We start from the raw sequence: 19916 nt of genomic DNA, 5'->3' as shown, positions 1-19916 counted from the left end.
GCGCTGGATACCTGCAAAATCTTGACGCTCAGGTTCTAGGGAACAAACCTACCCCCCCCAACCAATACTCTTTGAATTAGTCCTTTTTCCCAGAGCACCTTAGAAACTACTTACCTGTTCAATTTAAGCTAGGGCCTCTAATTTGTCCCCCAAACCTTGCAAATATTAAAGAACAGAAAGTTGTCAACCTTTCTGATACAGATTAAAAGAAGATACTCATTCTTATAATTTCAGTTGAAATAGCTAATTTTCATTCTCCACACTATGGATTTAATCAGCTAAGTGAAATAAAGATTTTATTCCCCTTCCTTTAGAGCAGTAGCTCAACCAGGGGCAATTGTTACCACAGGGGACACATAGCAATGTCTAGAGACATTTTTAGTTGTCACATTGGGATTGGTACTCCAGGCATCTATTGAGTAGAGGCCAGGAATGATGTTAACCCTCTAAGATACACAAGACAGACCTCCACCACTGAGAATTATCCAGCAAAACATGTCAGTAGTGCCAAGGCTGATCTGCCCTGCTCTAGAACTGAGGTTCTTAAGCTTAGCTGCACCTTAGAATGACCTGTGCGCTTTAAAAAATTCTGATCCCAGGGCCTCCCCGGTGGCGCAGCGCTTGAGCGCTGGGCTGCAAAGTTGCCCGCAGCCTCCGCAGCACCAGTTGGATCCCGGCCGGCTGCCAGGCAAGGGTCCCACAGGGCACGCAGACCTCTCCTGCCACGCCCGCTGCTCCCCTCAGCAGGGCACTTCATCAGTCTGTCTGTTCTGCTCCCCGCTCTGGCTCTGGTGAATCCTCTCACCTTCCCGCGCTTCTGACTTTACCCACTGCTTGTGTAAATAAATAAATAAATAAAATCTTTAAAAAAAAAAATTCTGGGGCCTTTCCGGTGGCGCAGTGGTTAAGCGCTGGGTTGCAAAGCTGCCTGCAGCCTCTGCAGTGCCGGTTCAATCCCCAGCTGCCAGGCAAGGGTCCCACATGGTGCAGCAGACCTCTTCTGCCGCACCCGCTGCTCCCCTCTGCAGTGTATTTCGTCAGTCTGCCTGTTCTTCTCCCCGCTCTGGCTCTGGTGAATTCTCTCACCCTCCCGCACTTCTGACTGTACCCAGTGCATGTATAAACAAAAACAAACAAACAAATAAATAAATAAATAAAACATGCCTCTATAAAAAAAAAAAAAGACAAGTAAAAAAAAAAAACATTAAAAAAAATTCCGATTCCCAGATAATCCCAAATAGTCTTTGGACAGGACTAGCTACATATATGTGTAGAGCCCAGTGCAAAATGAAAATGTACATCCATCAAAAATTATTAAGAAGTTCAAGACAATGACAGCAGAACACTAAGTCCAGAGCAGACCTTCTAACTGCAGGCCCTGGACAACCATACAGTTCCCACGCTCACGAAAGTGACACTGTTCTGGGGATGACCTGGGCACTGATAGCTTTAAAGCTCCCCAGGTGTGCCAAGACCTTTAACAGGCATCTCATGAAAGAAGATATACAAATAAATAAGCACATGCAAAGATGGTCCACATTGTATATTAGCAGGAAAACATTATATATTAGCAGGGAAACGCAAATTAAAATAACAAAGAGATACCACTTCATACTTGCTGAAATGGCCAAAATCCACAACACTGAAAACATCAAATGCCAATGAGGATGTGAAACAGTAGGAACTCACACTCATTGCTGTGGCTAGGGAGAGTGCTACAGCCACTTTGGAAGACAATTTGGCTGTCTCTTACAAAACTAAACATATTTTTATCATATATCCAGTAATTGTACACTTTGATGTTTACCAAAAAGAACTGAAACTTAAGTCTATACAAAAACCTGCAAAAAGATGTTTATAGTAGCTTTACTGGTTTCCCCTGATATATAATAGTTGAACATTGCTATTTGGTATGATTTGGTAGGTTATTTTTGGTCTGGAAATGCTTAAAATGTGTCTATATAAATTAGTGGCAATAACATTCCCAGAATCAAAAAACAGCCTACCAAGAATGCTCTACTTTTGGATAGCAGGGGAAACCTGTATTCAAAACTGCCAACTTGGAAGTAACCGAGATGTTTTTTGTAGGCAATGGATAAATAAACTATGGTGTATTGATGAAACATTATTTGTTCAATGGTGTATTATTCACAACATTTCAACAGAATGTTTTTCAGTCATGTAAAGGAATGAGCTTTCCAGCTGTGAGAAGCCTTGGAGGAAACTTAAATGAATGCTACTGAGTGAAAAAAAACCAACCTGAAAAGACTATATGCTGTCTGATTACAGCTATATAACCTTTTGGAAAAGACAAAACTATGGAGAAAGTAAAGACCAGTGGTTGCCTGGGGCTAAGGAGGAAAATGAGTTGAATAGGTGGAATGCAGAGGGTCTTCATCTCAGTGAAACCACTCCATATAGATGTCACAATGGTAGATACATGTTGTAATACATGTTTCTAAACCCACAGAATGTAAAACACCAAAAGTGACCTATAATGTAAAATATGGATTTTTGATAATGATGTGTCTATGTGGGTTCAAAATTATAACAAATATAACACTCTGGTGGGGAAATATTGATAATAGGGAGGTTATGTATGTGTATCTTCCACTCAATTTTTTAAAAGATTTATTTTTATTTATTTATGCATATAAGAAACTGGGGTGTAGGTCAAAAATGGGGGTGCGTGAGAGGATTCACCAGAGACAGAGTGGGGAGCAGAACAGACAGATTGACTGAAATACACTGCTGAGAGGAGCAGCAGGCAAGTCAGGAGAGGTCTGCTGCGCCATGTGGATTAGCTCCCTGGGTAGGGATCGAACTCATGCCACGGTGGCTAGCGATAGCTTGATAGCACTGAGATTTTAACCCCTGTGCCACCAGGGAGGACCCTCTTCCCCTCAATTTTACTGAGACCCTAAAGCTGCTCTTAAATAAAATTAAGTCTACTAAAAATTCAACACTCTCTGAGATTTCAATGAGTAGTCAGTGTCAAGACCACAGTTCTCCAACATTGATTATCTAAATCCTTTTTATAGCATCAGTGTATGAAGAGTTGAGTCTTGAATGATGTAGATTTGAACTGTGAGAGTTCAGTTATATGTGAATTTTCTTGTAACAGATAATGTGAAATGTATTATTAAGTAGTGTAAATGTATTTTATCTTCCTTATGATTTTTAAAATAACATTTTATTTTCTGTCATATTTTATTATAAGAATACAGTATATTGGGCCTCCCTGGTGGTGCAGCGGTTGAGCGCTGGGTTGCGAAGCTGCCCGCAGCCTCTGCAGCGCTGGTTCGATCCCTGGCTGCTCCCTGGCCACCGGTGGAGGGTCCCACATGGAGCGAAGACCTCTCCTGCTGCCCACTGCTCCCCTCAGCAGTGTACTTTGGTCCTTCTGCCTGCTCTGCTCCCCGCTCTGGCTCTGGTGAATTCTCTCACCCTCCCATGCTTCTGACTGTACCCAGTGCTTGTATAAATAAATAAATAAATAAATGAATCTTTAAAAAAAATACAATATATTATATCATTGAATAAAACACTGTACTGTTTTTCCTTTTTCACATCTCTGATAAAGTTTTATATAGATAGATAGATAGATAGATAGATAGATAGATAGATAGATAGATAGATAGATAGAACATTTTGGTTTTCCAACTGGCTTTGGCATTCATGATTTCTTTGCTCTCCACATCATTCCTATGGTTGTTGAGCCAGTATTAGGACACTAATATGTAGATGAGGAAACAGGCTCAGGGAGGGGGAGTGACTGGTCTGAATCACACTTCTGTGAGTTGACTGCAGGCCTCCAGCTAAGTGTCCTGGTTTCCTGGTCAAAGGTGTTTCCCACATGTCACAGGAACTCCTTCACTTTTATTCCAAAGTGTGATACAAGGTGCTTGTGTCATGAAAGTTAGTGGCACACAGGGTGAACTCTAAAAAAACATGTTTCTTGATTTATTTAAGTGTGTATTAAAGGGAAAAAGGAGAATAACAGGTCAAGTCTGTGACATGTGTTACTGCTGCAGTAAAGGTTAGATTCAAATAAGCCAATACATGCTACAGAGCTGCTGCAGAGACAGACAAAAGTTTATGAATTTCCTACTTAAGTGACTGCAATATGATAAACACTTTTAAATCCTTATAATAAGGATACAGTAACATAATATTGTGAAAGAATTTTGTAATAATAGGAAAAACACTAAAATTGTTATTGTGGCTTTTGGGCCCCTTAAAATTTGCCACCAGTATATCTCACTCTTTTTCTCTAAATTGAGTCTTGGAATAAATAAATATTTCTTGGCTTAGGGACATCAAGAGGTCATGCATGGTTGAAAGAAAAGAAAAATATGTAAAATAAAATGTAAAGGCTTAGTTTTCCTAGTTAGTACATATAAAAATTTAAGTTTAATTCTCAAATTATCTTAACAAGTGAAATAATAACCAATCTATTCTCTATATATAGTCAAAGCAAAGTTTCATATTTATACAGTGTGACTCTGCATCCACAGAATTTGGTGAAAGACATGTGTTCATGGATATAAAGATATTTGTGTTAAATGAGAAAAGCAGGCTTTAGAAGAGTAGAAAAGAATGTATTTATATAAGAAAGAAAAAGAAAAGGAAGCTTTTCTGGTAGGATTTACCCCTGGGTGATTTAGTTGATTTCTTTTACTTTTAGCTTATTTGTCACTTCTCAGTTTTCTATGAAGGACTTAGATTACAAAATGAAAAAAGGAGCAAATTTTTAAAACACATTTGTACACAAAATGTAGTAATTCTGTTCTAGGCAGGCACTGTTTTCCAATTGTCACCAGAATCATGATTTGTATGTGTTGTGAGAGGCTGATTTCATGAAGACCACACTGCAGCTGGAGTCAACAGTAGGCGGGAAGACTGATGAAACTATGGATATGAAAGGACTGTATAAAGTGTGAAACTTGTGCAGGTGAAAGGGGCTGTGAGCAGGAACTGGGGCTTTAAGCACAGGAGGGACCTGGGGCAGCAGGCGTCTCATTTGGCCCTCATGGTTGGGAGGCCCTGGGGCCACAAGGTTGAGGGGTTTGCCCCTACATTGACTTAATCCTGGCTGTTTTTAAGACCACTCAGGACCAAAGAACTGTTGCTCTTCACAAACTCTGCCTTGCCTTTCCTGGGGGTTGGGATGAAAACTTTTGTGCACATATCACTGAGGTACTTCTGATTTGTGGTTTGGGGTGGGTATAATTACTATCTTTCCTGTTTGTTTGGTTGTGCTTTTCAATGGCACATTTTCACCTGAGCTGAAAGCTATTTGAGGGGAGTTTTATAAGTGAGGTTCCTTTTATTATGTGACTTTTTGAAAGCTTCAAACAATAAATAGAATATATGCATCTATTTGCACAAATTCAGGATTGGGAAGGATATGCATTAGTTGCTTACAGTACCAATTTCTAAGAAGGGGGCTATAATAGTGTTTTTTTTTAAATAATTGCTTATTACTTATGTTACCTATTCTCTCTATGCATAAGAATATATAAAATAAAATATGAGACAAGTAGACTTGGATATTTCCATATAGACCCAGAATGTATGTATGTGTGTGTGTGTGTGTGTGTGTGTGTGTGTGTGTGTGTGGTATATGGGCATGCATCATGGGTGGTATACAGTAAAGGAAAAAGTAAGGTAAGGTTTGAATTGCTTTAATATAGAGACCTTTTAAAAATATCAAAATATCGACACTGGTTGTGTGGCTGTGAGTAGAAACACACTCACCTGTGAAAGTCTGTCATCCGCTGAAGCATCCTTACCCCATTGCAAATAGCCAACCTCACTGCGGGTCAGGACACCACGTAACAATTCCTGTGTCTTTCCTTTCTGACAGCCATTAAAGACATTGGGACTTGCTCTTCCAGTCAAAATCATATTCAAAACTGCCTAGATGACATATTTTACAAATATTTACACGTTAGGTAGCAATGAAACAAGGACTTAATTTCTTCTTCCTTTTAATAATCACTTAAAATTACCATTTTTACTGAAAAGAATAACATTACTAATCATCACCTAACATTACCATTTTTACTGAAAATAATAAAATCATACAATTTGTAATTCTGGGAAAACATGTCATAAACATTTTGGTAGTATTAAAATGATATTTTATTGCCTATTTTTCTTAAACCGTATGTCCTATTTTCCCATGGGCTTCACTCTGATCTTTTTGCCCTTCCCTGCCTTTGCATCTCTTTTGAGTGTTGGATTCCACAGTTGTGATTTAAGAAGTGTGGAGTTCAGATATTTTTATGGTATGATACTTTTTTCCCAGTTATTAGGGATTTTTGGTGGGTCTTGTCAAAGTATTTTCCAATGTTTCTAGAACTTGGTAATGTAAGGTTTTGAGGGGTAAACTAGGAACGATAGTGATAGAAATTGGATAACAAAGTTAAAATTTTTTAGTCTTTCAAAGATAACTTGATAGCTCATCATTTAAGAAGAAAATATGCTTTGTTGAAAAACAAGTCTCTAGAATTCAGACTCTATAATAAAAAAAAGCAAAGTCTTCCAACCCACCTGCCTGCACAGAAAGCCTCCAGCAGTTGGTTGTAGCAGATGAGTGGTGGAGACGTCTAGGTCCTCCTGTAGCCTCCAGCACAGGAGAAGCCACCAGCATTCAGTCAGACACAATGACTTCTCAGAACTTACAGTCCCCCACTCCCCCCCCCCCACAAAGTGAGGCAGCAGCTTGCCTTATCTCTCACCAGGAAAAGTTTCCAGGACTGGGGTTGCAGAAGTGATAGGTGGGCTAAGAGTGCAGTTGTGGGATGTGAATGATAAGGGGTGCGCACACACTCCCTGTGTGTGCTCTGGGGAGATGCTGGGCTCCGTGCAGATGTCACTGCTCTGAGTGACAAGGGATGTTTGGATTTGGGTGGAAATGCAAGATGTTCCAAATAGAGAGCGCTGACCCAAAGCAGAGTAGAGTGGACTATTCAAAGGAAAGATACTAGCTTGGGAATTGTGCCCATTTCTTGACTGCAGATGGGCTACAGAAGTGCAGTCTTGACTACTTAGACAGGGAGCAGAAGTTGAGACCCTACCCTTGACAATATAAAATCAAGATGGACTGTGGCTCTGCTGTCACTTAGGAGGAGGTACTGGATACTGGCATGTGAACTGTATGTGTTCTTGAAGGAACGTATTTTCCGACTACAGCAAGCCGAAAGTAAAGGTGTTTGTGCTATGCCCACCAAGACTTCACACCTAACCTAACTGTAGTTCCAAGCATGGAATTTTCTGGTCGGCACCAAGAGGTTCTTTTCCATTCCCCAAAAGTATATGAGATAATGAGTTACAAGACCTTTATCCATTCCCCATAGGTAGGTCACCTAAGACTGAAATAATCCCTCTTCCCTTATCTTGCTCTCTTTCTACCTATAAAAATGTTTCATTTTGTACGTCTTTTATGTCTTTCTGCTTGCTAGCTGGGATGCTGCCCGATTTATGAATTATTTAATAAAGTTAATAGATCTTTAAAGTTAATTTGGTTAGATTTTTTCTAACATAGGATTGGGGGTCATGCCCTTCAGTGAATAAGACCCAAAGACTTGGAGGAAACATGGTAATGCCTTGGTAGCATCAGATATAATTTGGGGCAGGATTTCCCAAAGTGTAGCATTGGTGGTATAGATATGAACATTTTAAAATCCTTATGGTGATGTGTTTATTTTAATATATTTTTTCTTTAGCACAGCAAATACATGATTTAAAGGATATTAATGTTTAAAAAGAGGTTGATATTTAAATATGTGTTGAGTAAAATAAAACTGTTAAACAAATAATATAAACTATAAAAATGTGATGGTGATATGCAAAAAACAAATTTCAGGAACACTGCTTCAAGTCTTGTAAATATTCCCTTTTGGGGGCTCACTATCTACCTTGGACTCTCAAAAGCTTATCTTTATTTTCAAGCACATAAAGAAATTCCACTTCATCCAAGCTTTCTTTGACTACTCTCTATGTTGGCAACCCTTCCTCTTCTGGAATCCACTAAGGCTCATTGGCTCACACCTTATTTACCACATCAGTTACCACCTGGGGTTAGCCCAGTACCTCTGTGTATATTTCTTATCTTTCCCAGACTGGAACCTGCCATACCTTCTTTTATTTATATTTTCCACAGTGCTAAAAACATGTCATAGAGATAAAAATAATAATTTGTGGATCTATTTTATTGCGTATATAAATAATAAAACATTTTCATTTATGAAATTTGTACAAATAAACTTGGTGTTGTGTGCCAATATCTATAACCACAAGAACGAGTCTGCTACTATACAAAAAAAAAGCAGATTTAAACTTTACTGATGATTTCTGCTTGCCCATTAATAAAATAAAAATAACTGCAGAAGAGGGCATACCAACAGTATCCGCTAGGGAAAAAAAATATACTCATGTTTCTAATAGGCCATGAAAATACTTTTCAACAAAAAGGTATATAGTCTATGTGACCCCAGTCCTATGGGAAACAGCTGTGCAAATATTTGGAGAATTTACCTTTCAAATGTTCTGGAGAAGATTAGACTGTAAAGAAATAGAATGACACCATGGCTTCCTTCTTCTTTGAACTATTTAGAAACCAAAAGAAAAGAATGTTTGCCTGAAGCAATACAGATTGTACAGTTGATCCTTGAACAATGTGGAGGTTGAGGCTGCTGACCCTCTCCAGCAGTAGAAAATCTGTGTGTAACTTTTGACTCCCGCAAAATGACCACTCATAGCTGAAGTCTTATCAGCACCACAGTCAATTAGCACATATGTTTTGTGTTATATTTATTATATACTATATTTTTACAATAAAGAAATGGAGAAAAATATCTTCAAGAAAATCATAAGGAAGAGAAAATATTATACTACTGTACATATTTATTGATACCAGACATTTACACCCTCTGTTTACATGAAAATCCACACATAGTTTAAAGCCCTATTACTGAGGGTCAACTGTATGGCTGTGGGCAAGAATTCATGGATTTACAGCCAGAGACAGTTTGTTTTTAGCTGTTTCCTAGGTCATCTTCACCCTCTAGAGCTTCCTTCTTCCTTGCTCCAGGCATACCAATGGCACCACCAATCTCCATGCTACATGCACTGGTACAGTCAGAAGCGCAATTGAAGTACACTGCTGAGGGAGCAGTGGGCGGCAGATCTGCGCGCCATGTGGGACCCTCCTCCAGTTCGAACCGGCGCCACAGAGGCTGCGGCAGCTTCGCAACCCAGTGCTCAACCGCTATCTCTTGGTTTTTAACTTACTTTTCTTTCCTCCACTTCTATCATGTGATTGTCTTAAAGTCATGGCTAGGATGTAGAGTATCTTTCTTTTCCACTTCCCTAGTGTCCATCCTAGCCCTGAACCTCAACCCTGCTCTTGGCTGACCCTCCTTATCCTGTCTCATCAGTGCATACCTCCTCATGACTGGTTTTAAACTCAGGGGTTGCAGAGGGGGTTTATAGAGATAGCTGGAGAGTTATCCAGATGTAGGTTCAAACCCAGTTCTACTGCTTATTAACTCCTTTGAGTTTCAAACTCCTTCTCTGCATTACAGATAAAAATACCATTACTTGAGATTTATTGTAAAAGTTGAATGAAATAATGCAATCTTGGTTCTTGGAATATGCTAGATCCACAGCAATATTAGTATCTGTTCCTCCTTAAGGTGCTTCTCTCGTCTCTTTTTTTAAACTTGTCTACTTTCAGCTCAGAACTTTCCAAAGATTCCCTTTGATCTTCAGGATCAAATCTAAATTTCCCAACCAACATTTGGGATCCCTTACCAGTTGGTCTTATTTTAGCTTAATGTTAATAGTCTACCTGCTGAAAAGGAAACTCCTTTACTGACTTTCTAGGATTAAAATCTCTTTAATAAAGGCATTGTGTCAGGATACTTTGGTGAAATAAACCTCAAACATAGCTTTCTACACATGAAGAATGTCCATTTTCTCTCTGAAGTAAAATTAATTCCCAGATTATTTTTTCATCCTAAGAGCAGAGGCTTCACCTCAGTGTACCCCAGAACATGCTTGGAATTCGAGATGGTACCCGCATAGGATGAACCACTGTTTCTCAACTCAAACTACATTCAAGAATACCTTGTAGGTATCCTTCCTATTGAATCAGACTCTCCCAGTATGGATTTGAGAAGTTGGAAGACAGTAAAAGAAGGGTTTGTCTCTTTTCGTTGGAAGGGTCATTTCTTACATGGTTCCCCTATCTGTGTAAGCCAATTAAACATCCTCCACCCATACCAAGAATCCCTAAATTGGCTTCTAGCTTAACATTTCATGTCAGGTATTTAAAATATATCATACACACTTTATTAGTTTCATGTTGCTGCTATAACAAATTATCATACATTTAGTAGTTTAAGTAATACAAACTCATTACTTTACAGTTCTGGAGGTTTGAAGTCCAAAATTGGTCTAATTGGGCAAAAATAAATGTCAGCAGTTCTGGTTCCTTCTGGAAGCTCTAGAGAAGAATCTGTTTCCTTGCTTTTTCCAGTTTCTAATGGCTCTGACCATATTCCTTAGTTCATGACCCACCACCCTTTCATATTCAGAGCTATCTATGGCAGGTAGCACTCCTCCTTTATCACACTACTCTACTTCTTCTGCCTGTCCTTTCTATGGGTTGAGACTTCTGTGATTACATTGGGCCCACCTGGGTAATCTAGAATAATCTCCTTATTTTAAAGTCAGCCAATTAGCAACCATAATTCCCCTTTGCCATATAACAGTTTTTCACAGGTTCTAGGGAGTAGGGTAGAGACATCTTTGGGGGTACCATTCTTCTGCCTACCACACAGACTAGGAGATGGTGGGGAAGTTAGCCCTGGGGGAGGCACTAGTGTAACAAAGATCGTATAACTAGTATGTGACTGTGAACTTAACACCAAAGTTCTCTGCCTTCATGACCTTTTGAAGGAATGGAGCAGTGGGTTTCATGAATAATAGTTAAATGGCTTTGTTGTTATCCAGCTAGTTGTCTTCTGCTCTCACATCATTAAGTTCTGATTCTTCAGAAAACCAACTTTGATTTCTTTCTATGCTGAGGAATCTTTGAAACACTCCTTTTATTTTCTACTATTATTGTCCCTTCCTGTGTCCCACCTGTGGATTCCCTAGCTCCCCTTATTCTCGGGATATTGTCTTGGCACCCAAAGTTCCTGCTGGGCAAGCTAAAATATAGAGTCATGTTGGGGGGAGGGGGTCCTCACCAGGACAAAAGTCTTGTATGAGGAACATACTGGCAAAACCAGTATCTGCTGAAAACAGCAGGCAGACATTATGACTAGATTAGCATAACCAGCTAGACAAACTTGTCAGAAAGTTAAGTATAAACAGAAACTAGAGATACAATGTTTTGATCAACATTGCTGCTGGTGGATCCCCCCAGGCAGCAGCCCCTATTCACTACCCCGTAGCCTGTGGCAGAAAATTATGTATCCTCAGTAACCATCCTCACAACATACAATCCATATCCCCATCATGCTTATTCCTCCATACACTCCTCCACGTACTTGCTCACCTTCCCTGAATCTGATACCCAATAAATGTGAGACTGGCCTGGAAAATATTGCTGCATCTCCAAAGGCACAAGGCCCTCTAGGTTTCTCTCTCTCTCTCTCTCTCCTTGGACTTTGAGTTGTCTTTCCTCTGTCCTGCACTGCTCCCAACACTCCTGCTGCCCCGTGAGGTTACACCCAACCCTAACCTCAGGGTAGGGAGGAAGTGTAGTAGGAGAGGACATGGTGTGGAAGATGCTCTAGATGAGGAGAAATATGTCTCCCCTTCTCAGACCAAAATCCACCTCACTGGATTTTGGGGTCAATGTGAATGTCACTGGGGTCAATGTGAATGTCATTTAAACAGTCTCAACCATTCTTATTTATTACCCATTAGATGAGGTAAGGAGTTTTCTATTTTTATATCTTCTCTTCCCACACTCACATACACAAAAAAATACTAGTATGTGCTCTCCATAGTATTATTCTCTGGGTTTGATGAACCCAGGAGAACCAGATATTTGTGAGTGGAATTGTGTGTGATGTGGCCTCTTTTAAAGGTGTAGGGAGCTAGAGGTGGGTTTTCCTATTCCTTGTTATATCCTTTCTCGGCCCTCAAAATGACCTGGAATTTTTAAATAAACATCACTAGGAATATATTCTTTAAAAAGATGATTCCTAGGACCTCCCTGGTGGCTCAGGGGGTTGAGCACAACAGTGTGAAGCTGTCCACAGCCTCCACAGTGCCGGTTCAATCCCCCCAGCCTCAGAGCAACCCATATGGCGAGCAGACCTCTCTTGTCTCGCCTGCTGTGCCCCTCAGCAGTGTATTTCGTCAGTCTGCCTATTCTTTTCCCGCTGTCTCTGGTGAATCCTCTCACCTTCCCACGCATCTGGCCTGTAGTTCTTGTATAAATAAAATAAATCTTTAAAAAATAAAAAGAAGATTCCTGTAAGATCAGTTTAACATAAAGGAATTATCTCAAGACTTGAATACTTACACACGGTAAATGATCATAGATGAATTTCTCAGTGGATTCCTTCTCTAAGAGTTCAAACAGGCACAGCTATAAATCAAGAATAGAAGACAAAAATGAAAATCACATTTAAGAGGTGTCAGGTCACAATTACCCACAGGGGAAGGGGTGTTTCAGTGCAAATGCACATTGCTAAAAACTGACAGTATCTTATATAAGGCCTTGCAAAGCATATATGGTAAAGCTTGGTAACTATTGGTAGCACTTTTATATTTTTCTGATTTAATTCAATATGCTATCTTCAGTGGTAAACTGGAAATTGATTTTTTTCCTAATATGTAGAATTTAGCTATCTTTAAGGCAGTGAATAAGGAAATGGAGTCTAAGATGCCTTCAGGCATGGGATATTGTTGATCATGGTCAATTGTGGAACTGGAAATTCACAGTAGGATTCTACACTTGGGCTGCTTGGACCACTTATAGTCCTCAGTCCTTGCCTCCTTAGAAGTGCATTTGGCAATATCAGACACTAAAAGAACATTGACGGACTCCCTCTCATATCCAGGGTAAGTCTAGTATGAGCTCAGACTTCCCTGACAGGATGGGAGGGTGGATACTCACCCTCTCCGTGAAATTATCCCTGGAGTAGTCAAGAGTTGAAGCAATGTAGGTGTTTTCAGTGACAAGACAGACGGTAGCCTTTTGAGCTGCTCCTGCAGTCCACAGGATCCCGGCTAGTGCTGAGGCCAGGGCTTGCTCCTGCTCCTGCTTGCTTATTGCACAGAAACTATAATGCAGGAGGTAGGGGTAGGAAAACACTGGCATGAACTGTCACCTCACAGTTTGCTGGGATCTCCCTTTTTATGTTCCCTTCTGAATACAGCAGGAACATCCTACTATATTCCTGACATCCTCTGTGAGAATGTTGAGGAGGACTTGGTCCTCCCTGCTGTCACTGGAATGGACATCCTTATATAAAAGGGACCTTATGGAGACCAGAGGCCACTGGATATGAGCAACAGCAGTCTCCTGCCCCACTGCCCAGCCCTAGCAGCCACACTGAGGCTGCAGCTGCAAGGCTCACCCCGCCTGGCCTGGCATGAATTGCAGGAGAAAGGCCACCGGCATGCCAAGCCAGCAGGGAGGCTTTATTGGGGCTAAGGCAGCTGCCTTAGCCTGCCACCAGCGGGCAGCCCCTCCCCTGGTGCCAGGTACTCCTGCCCTGCATGTGTGCTTGGACCTCAGTGGTGGGAGTTTCCCCACCTGCTGCCCAAGCTCGCTACCTTTGAGCAGGTCCCAGGCCTCTGTGAAAGTGATAACAGCAGCAGCGGCTGCGGGCATTTCACCACTTGCCACCCCCAGTGTGAGCAGACCCCCTGGGCCTCTGGCAGCCAATTCCCAGGCCACTCTAAAGATGGTGGGCAACAGTGGTGAATGGTGGTGCCCCTCTGACCCCAGAGCAGGCAGCCACACTTGGGCTGCAGTGGCAATTTCCCTGCCCCTGAGAAGGCCATCCCTGGCTTAACAGCACCAATCAAACACTTAGGATGGAAATGGTCCAACCAGGCTTGTAGGTTGAGGACACTGAAGAGGACATAAGAAAGAGCTGGAGCCAGCTTGATTCACTCAGTGGCCTCTGAAGAGGGAAGAATAATTCAGCAGAAAGCCTCTGAAGAAGCATCAAATAGATGACTTCCATGGCATTCAGTAGACATCAAGCAGATCTCCACAAGACCCCAAAACCTCCATAGATCTCTAGACCTCCTTAAACCTGCAGGCCGCCATAGAACTTTGCAGAGAAGCTGCTTCAACCATACCTCTGATATTACATGCAAGGAGTACCATCAACCTTGGGCCAGCGTCTCAAAGAGCTGTTAACTATTGGTTGATATAAGTAACTCACAAAGAGCTACAGAAGTGGTGTCTCTGACACTGCCCCCTGGTGACCAGTGCTGACTGGCACTCTTGACCAGTGCAGACTAGCACTGCTGATCAATGGCTGGCATTCTGTCTGGCCACCTTTGAGAGCTGTCCACTGCTTCTGATTGCCCATTAGTGCCTCCCAGTGTGCTACCAGATTCAGGCCTTTGTTGATGGGACAGTGCATCCTGAATGAGCAGCTTTGTTTGGAACTACTGGACATTGCTGAACTATTTAGGGTGGGACAGCCCACTTACGACCTCAGAAACTCTCTAGTTTTTCCAGTCTCTTAATTGTTAAATAAACCCCTTTGTAGTTTTATCCTAAGCCTGAGTGGCACGGATGAGAACCCACAGATAGTGACCTGCCCCTATGTTCAGAACTGTTTTAGTACTGTTTTAAGTATTGTCCTTTGACATTGTTTTACTTACAGTAGCATATTGTGTCTCTGGTGTTTCAGCCAATCCCTCCCCACATACCATCATCCCACTGAGTCTCAACACTATTCTCTCCCCTAAATCCCCACAGGATGCATCCAAATGCTTTATCTCGATAAAACAGGCCCTCTCTAAGCACAATCCCAAACAATCTTTCCAGTTCTATCTCTCAGGTTTCAATTTTACAAACCCTCTGCCAAAGATGATCCAGTCCCCAGAATATATTTTCACACTCTACCTCCATCACTTTTCTCATGCACTTGTCTGCCTTTAACACTCACATCTGCTCTTCCACTGATCATGCCCTCCATGTAGCATGAGGTCTACTGCTGGCTGCTCTCACTGACTGCAGCTACATTCATCTGGCTGTCACTATGCCCAGTTTTGGGCTAAGCACTTCACCTCATTCTATACTCACAATAGGCCTGTGAGATGGATACTACCACTATTCCATTTCAGAGGTGAAGAGTATCACAGAGAGGTGAGTAATTTGCCCCTGGTCATTCACCTTTAAAGTGGTGGTGCAGGGATTTGAAGAGATGTCCTGGGTTCTGACTCCCTATTTTTAGCCATTTCACTTCCTTGAGTGATCTCAGGCTGTCAAACTTCCCCAGGACAGAGGAGCCAACCTTTCCGTGGTAGACTTTACTGGACTTACTCTCTAAATATTTACATTGACAACTTATTCTGATGAAGAAACACATGATAGAGACTTTTAATGAACTCAGCTGTCATTTATATCACCCACCCACCTCTATGGCAACACAGACATTTGTAACAAGGAATTCAAACTCCGAAACCCTAGTATAAGGTAGATGAGAATAGAAGTGTTATGAGAGTACAGAAGAAGGAGGAGAACTCATAACCAAGAAGATTCAGAAAGGTTTTGTAGAGCAAGTCTAAAATAAGTTACCCATTACCGTGTATTTAATATTTATATACCAAATATTAAATCAAATACTCTACATTCATGTAGCAAATATTCTGCACATTCCATCTAGATTCCCTGGGCTCCCTTTTACTTGGTGGAAATGGCTGTGTCAGGTACTACTGCTTTTCAACTTTCTCTGAAGAATTGAAGCCAACACTCCGGTGGTGACGAGGAGCTGTACTTCCTCCCTAAAGATGGCCCAGAGCCTCTACCTGACTGGGATGGGAGGAATGAAGCCCTGCTCTCCTATCAAACACAGGCAACTGACGCTCCAGGGTTCCCACAGATCAGGCAGAAGTGAAACATCATTGGAAACCATGTTCTTCCTTAGCTTCTTCTCCTTCCCAATTCTGCTCCCCTCATTCTTATAGGTTTCTCCGGAGCGCATTCCCTAAATAAATCTCTTTATGCAAGAGGGTGGTCTGCAAGGTGGTCTGCAGTAGAGCATAAAACTGTCAACATTATTCCTGCAACTGTCAACATTATTCCTGCAACTGAGCATTGCAAGTGACTCCAGAAGCCAAATCTCCTTATGCAAGAGATTTATTTAGAGAATGCACTCCCTGTGGGCTCCCATTTCTGACTTCTAAGGAACCTGACTATACGTGATCTTAGAGTGTATTATCCACTTAGTTTCTGTTTGGGATAATACCTTATCCTGCCTGTGGGCAGACATGTGCCTTTTACTTTCTTGTATTTTCTCTTACATCAAGCATAGAGCTTTGTACCTCTTAGGGATTTGTTAATTTCTAAAAAAAAAAAAAAAAGTGATTTAAACTGATTATTTAAGTAGACAACTACCAAACATGTACAATGCTTCATTTAATCCCTTTTGGTCCTCCCTGAAGTTGTTAGGTTGAAGCTTCCAGTCAGATAGTGTCAAGTACCATATCAGATCTGGTGATTAATTTCACCTGACAGGGTGGTCTGCAATAGAGCATAAAACTGTCAACATTATTCCTGCAACTGAGCATTGAAAGTGACTCCAGAAGCCAACCTTAGTCACGAAATCAGATCCGTCTGGGAGATCAGAGACATTTCTGTGTAATAAAGCAGAAGTCCCTTTCCTGAAGCAACTCAGGGGCTTGATTATGACAACTTAGCATATAAAAGTTGTGGTGAAATGAGTAACTCTTTGAAGTAATTATTGTAGACTTCTTACCTGTGACACTTACAGTCTTTTCCATTCCCTGTAAACAACAAGTGTTTGATGATGGATCCCTGTACAGCCATCTGAATGCTTTGGACACCACCCTGAAATAGAGGGAGACATTGAAGCATGAGAAGGCTGGAAAAGGGCTGTATGATCTCAGCAGAACCCCCTTGGGGCCGGCCAGTGTTACAGAAGAGAACTTTTGGCAATGTATGCCATTATCTATTCTCTGAAACTGTTCCCCTCCTGGTATACCATGTCCCCTAGGCTTAGTAAAGGGACATGAGCTCTCGTTACCTGAGGTTTTGCTTTCTGCAGTTTTAATTGACTAACCCACAATGATATTTTGAGATGGGGGAGTGGGAGAGAGATAGCATTTTCACATAATTATCATTATATATATTGTTATAATCATTTTATTATTTAGTTCTTGCTGTTACTTTTGGTGTCTAATTTATACACTAAACCTTATCATAGGTATGTATATAGAGTCAAAAAACAACATAGTTTATATAGGATTCAGTGCTCTCCATGGTTTCAGGCATCCACAGGTGTCTTGGAGCCCCTGGAATCAGGGAGGCTACTATACTATGCAAGTGCCATCCCTCCCTATGGGCTGTGGCTGGACACCGAGGGACATCTAGAAGCTGCTATGATCATCTTCTTTGTGAGCCCTATAGACTGGCATGGGGATATATGTCCTTTTCCTACTCCTTCCTATCTTTACTATGCCCCGGCTTAATATGAAACTTTTAGATTTGTAGAAAGTAATGAGCTGGCTGATAGCCCTTAAACTTCGATGTGACTGGTCATCAATGATATGAAAAATTGAGATTTTAAACAAGTTAGAGAGAAGCTTCTAGACATCCTCCAGCCTTCTAAATCCTCAGGGATGCTTAGAACCTGGAGAGAAGAGTCAGAAAAAGTAGAATGGGGGGAGGGTTGGAGAAAAAGAAGTTTGAGAGTTTGCTGCAATGCAGACAGTATACTTTATAACAGCCTGTTATCATTTAAGGGTGAAATTTATAAATAATGATTTCAAATGACTATAGTAACACATTCATATGGATGAGAATGGAAAAAAACACGAATAGGGAATATGGAGATAGGAATTTTTTAAAAAATTAAGGCGTGCTATTACCTTTCCTATTTCCAAAGTGAAAGACAGGTCAGAAAAAGACTCATGGAACCTGAAATGGGCCTTTTTCCAGTCACAACTGAAGACATGCACTGTATTTCCGAAGAGGATCTGCCGCAGTTTCTAAAAAGAAAGGAAATAAATGATTCAAAGAAATGTGACTCTTCCTAGACATATTTCTCATCAAAGAGCCTTGAGTAAGATAATGAAATCATGGGGATGGGCCTGTAATTCCCCCTACATCCAGGGGCTCTTATTGCTCTATTTCCCTATTCTAATTTTAAAAACCCTAATTTTAAAACCCTATTTTTGCGGTCCACATCAGGTCTAGGGTCTGTTATCTTGAAGGGTCAGTGTGTCAATCCTCGCCATGTCCCTCTCTGATTCTGTCCTTGTGTCTGTCTCACTTCCATTGTCAGCCATTCTCCTTTACCGTCTTACAACCCACTGTGGGATGCTGTTCAGTTCTTCCTCTTTTCGTTCCTCTACCTGTAACTACCTCTCCCATTTTGGGGATGGGAGAAAAAGGAATAGACTCATCTCTGTGTTTCTAGCTTGAGTACAATAGTGGCTCAATAATATTAAAATTTTCTCTTTTCTCTTGTTCCATAATCTTAAAGGTTTTTTTTTTTAAGATTTATTTATTTATTTATACAAGCACTGGGTACAGTCAGAAGCGCGGGAGGGTGAGAGAATTCACCAGACCCAAAGCGGGGAACAGAACAGCAGACTGACGAAGTACACTGCTGAGGGGAGCAGCGGGTGAGACAGGAGAGGTCTGCCGCACCATGTGGGACCCTCGCTGGCGGCCAGGGATCGAACTGGCGCTGCGGAGGCTGCGGGCAGCTTCGCAGCCCAACACTCAACCGTTGCACCACCAGGGAAGGCCCTGTAGATGTTCTTTCAGAGCTTCCCAGAAAAACAGGAATAAACCTCGATCAACCAAACACATGAAAGAAAGCACCTCCACAAACAATCAGAGATGTAGTAAACACTTAGTGTGTGCTAAGTCCTGAGTGGGAAATAGTTATGTCAGAAGTCTAATATTCCACAGCTATTTACAAGACAGTATGTGTGAAATTCCATAAGACAAATACAAAGTACTGTGAGAGAGAGAGAACAGAAGGAGGAGAAAGATTGTTCTGACTAAAGAAATCAAAAAGGCTTCATGAAAAAGATGACATTTGAACTAGGCTGGCGATGATGTCAGCATTTATTGAGCATTTTCTGTGCACCCGGCACTGGATTGAGTGCTCTGCATTCATTATATTAATTTAATTCTTTGAGGTGTTTTCCTTTATTATACTCCTTTTATTTTGTTTTTAATTATGCTACTGAGGCAATGTTGGTTTGCAACACTGTATAAGATTTAGGGAAATAGGTTCACACTTCTACAAAATTATGTTAGCACACCACACCCACCTCCACATCCCCAATAATCCTCCACTATTGCTCACTGGGACCCATCCACCTTTGCTCTCTACCTCCCACCCTCCCCCTCTGGTAGCCTCAGTTCTGTAGTCATATTTCAAGGGTTTGTTTTGGTTTAGCATTGTCTGTTCCTTTGTCTTGTTTCTTTATATTTCATGTATGAGTGAAATCAACTGGTATTTGCCTTTTCCTTCTGAATGATTTCCCTAGTATAATCCCCTCCAGTTCTACCCACGTTGTCACAGATAGTCACATTTTATCTTTATTAACAGCTGAGTAGTATTCCATTGCATCTATAGTCCACATCTTTTTTTAATCTTTTAAAGTTATTTATATATATTTTACAGCATTGTTCATTTTTGTACAATATTTGCTTT

At 41.1% G+C, this 19916-nt stretch overlaps 1 protein-coding gene across 1 annotated transcript in view; it reads right to left on the bottom strand.

Moving 5' to 3' along the window:
- Positions 1-19916, bottom strand: part of MINDY4B (MINDY family member 4B) — a 42263-nt gene that overhangs the window by 7818 nt on the left and 14529 nt on the right. The window contains exons 4-10 of the mRNA XM_037524642.2: positions 18112-18231; positions 16980-17071; positions 13151-13316; positions 12554-12619; positions 8545-8615; positions 6559-6631; positions 5761-5922 (exon numbers count right to left, since the gene is read on the bottom strand). Of these exons, the coding sequence (XP_037380539.1) occupies positions 5761-5922; positions 6559-6631; positions 8545-8615; positions 12554-12619; positions 13151-13316; positions 16980-17071; positions 18112-18231 (750 nt within the window). The remainder of the gene's footprint in view (positions 1-5760; positions 5923-6558; positions 6632-8544; positions 8616-12553; positions 12620-13150; positions 13317-16979; positions 17072-18111; positions 18232-19916) is intronic.

This window comes from Talpa occidentalis, unplaced genomic scaffold, assembly GCF_014898055.3.
Source record: "Talpa occidentalis isolate TD23 unplaced genomic scaffold, MPIMG_talOcc4v2.1 talOcc4.4, whole genome shotgun sequence".
In the NCBI taxonomy this organism is placed as follows: Eukaryota; Metazoa; Chordata; class Mammalia; order Eulipotyphla; family Talpidae; genus Talpa; species Talpa occidentalis.
The sequence above is the reverse complement of the archived record's forward strand: the minus strand, read 5'-3'. Positions and strand labels throughout refer to the sequence as shown.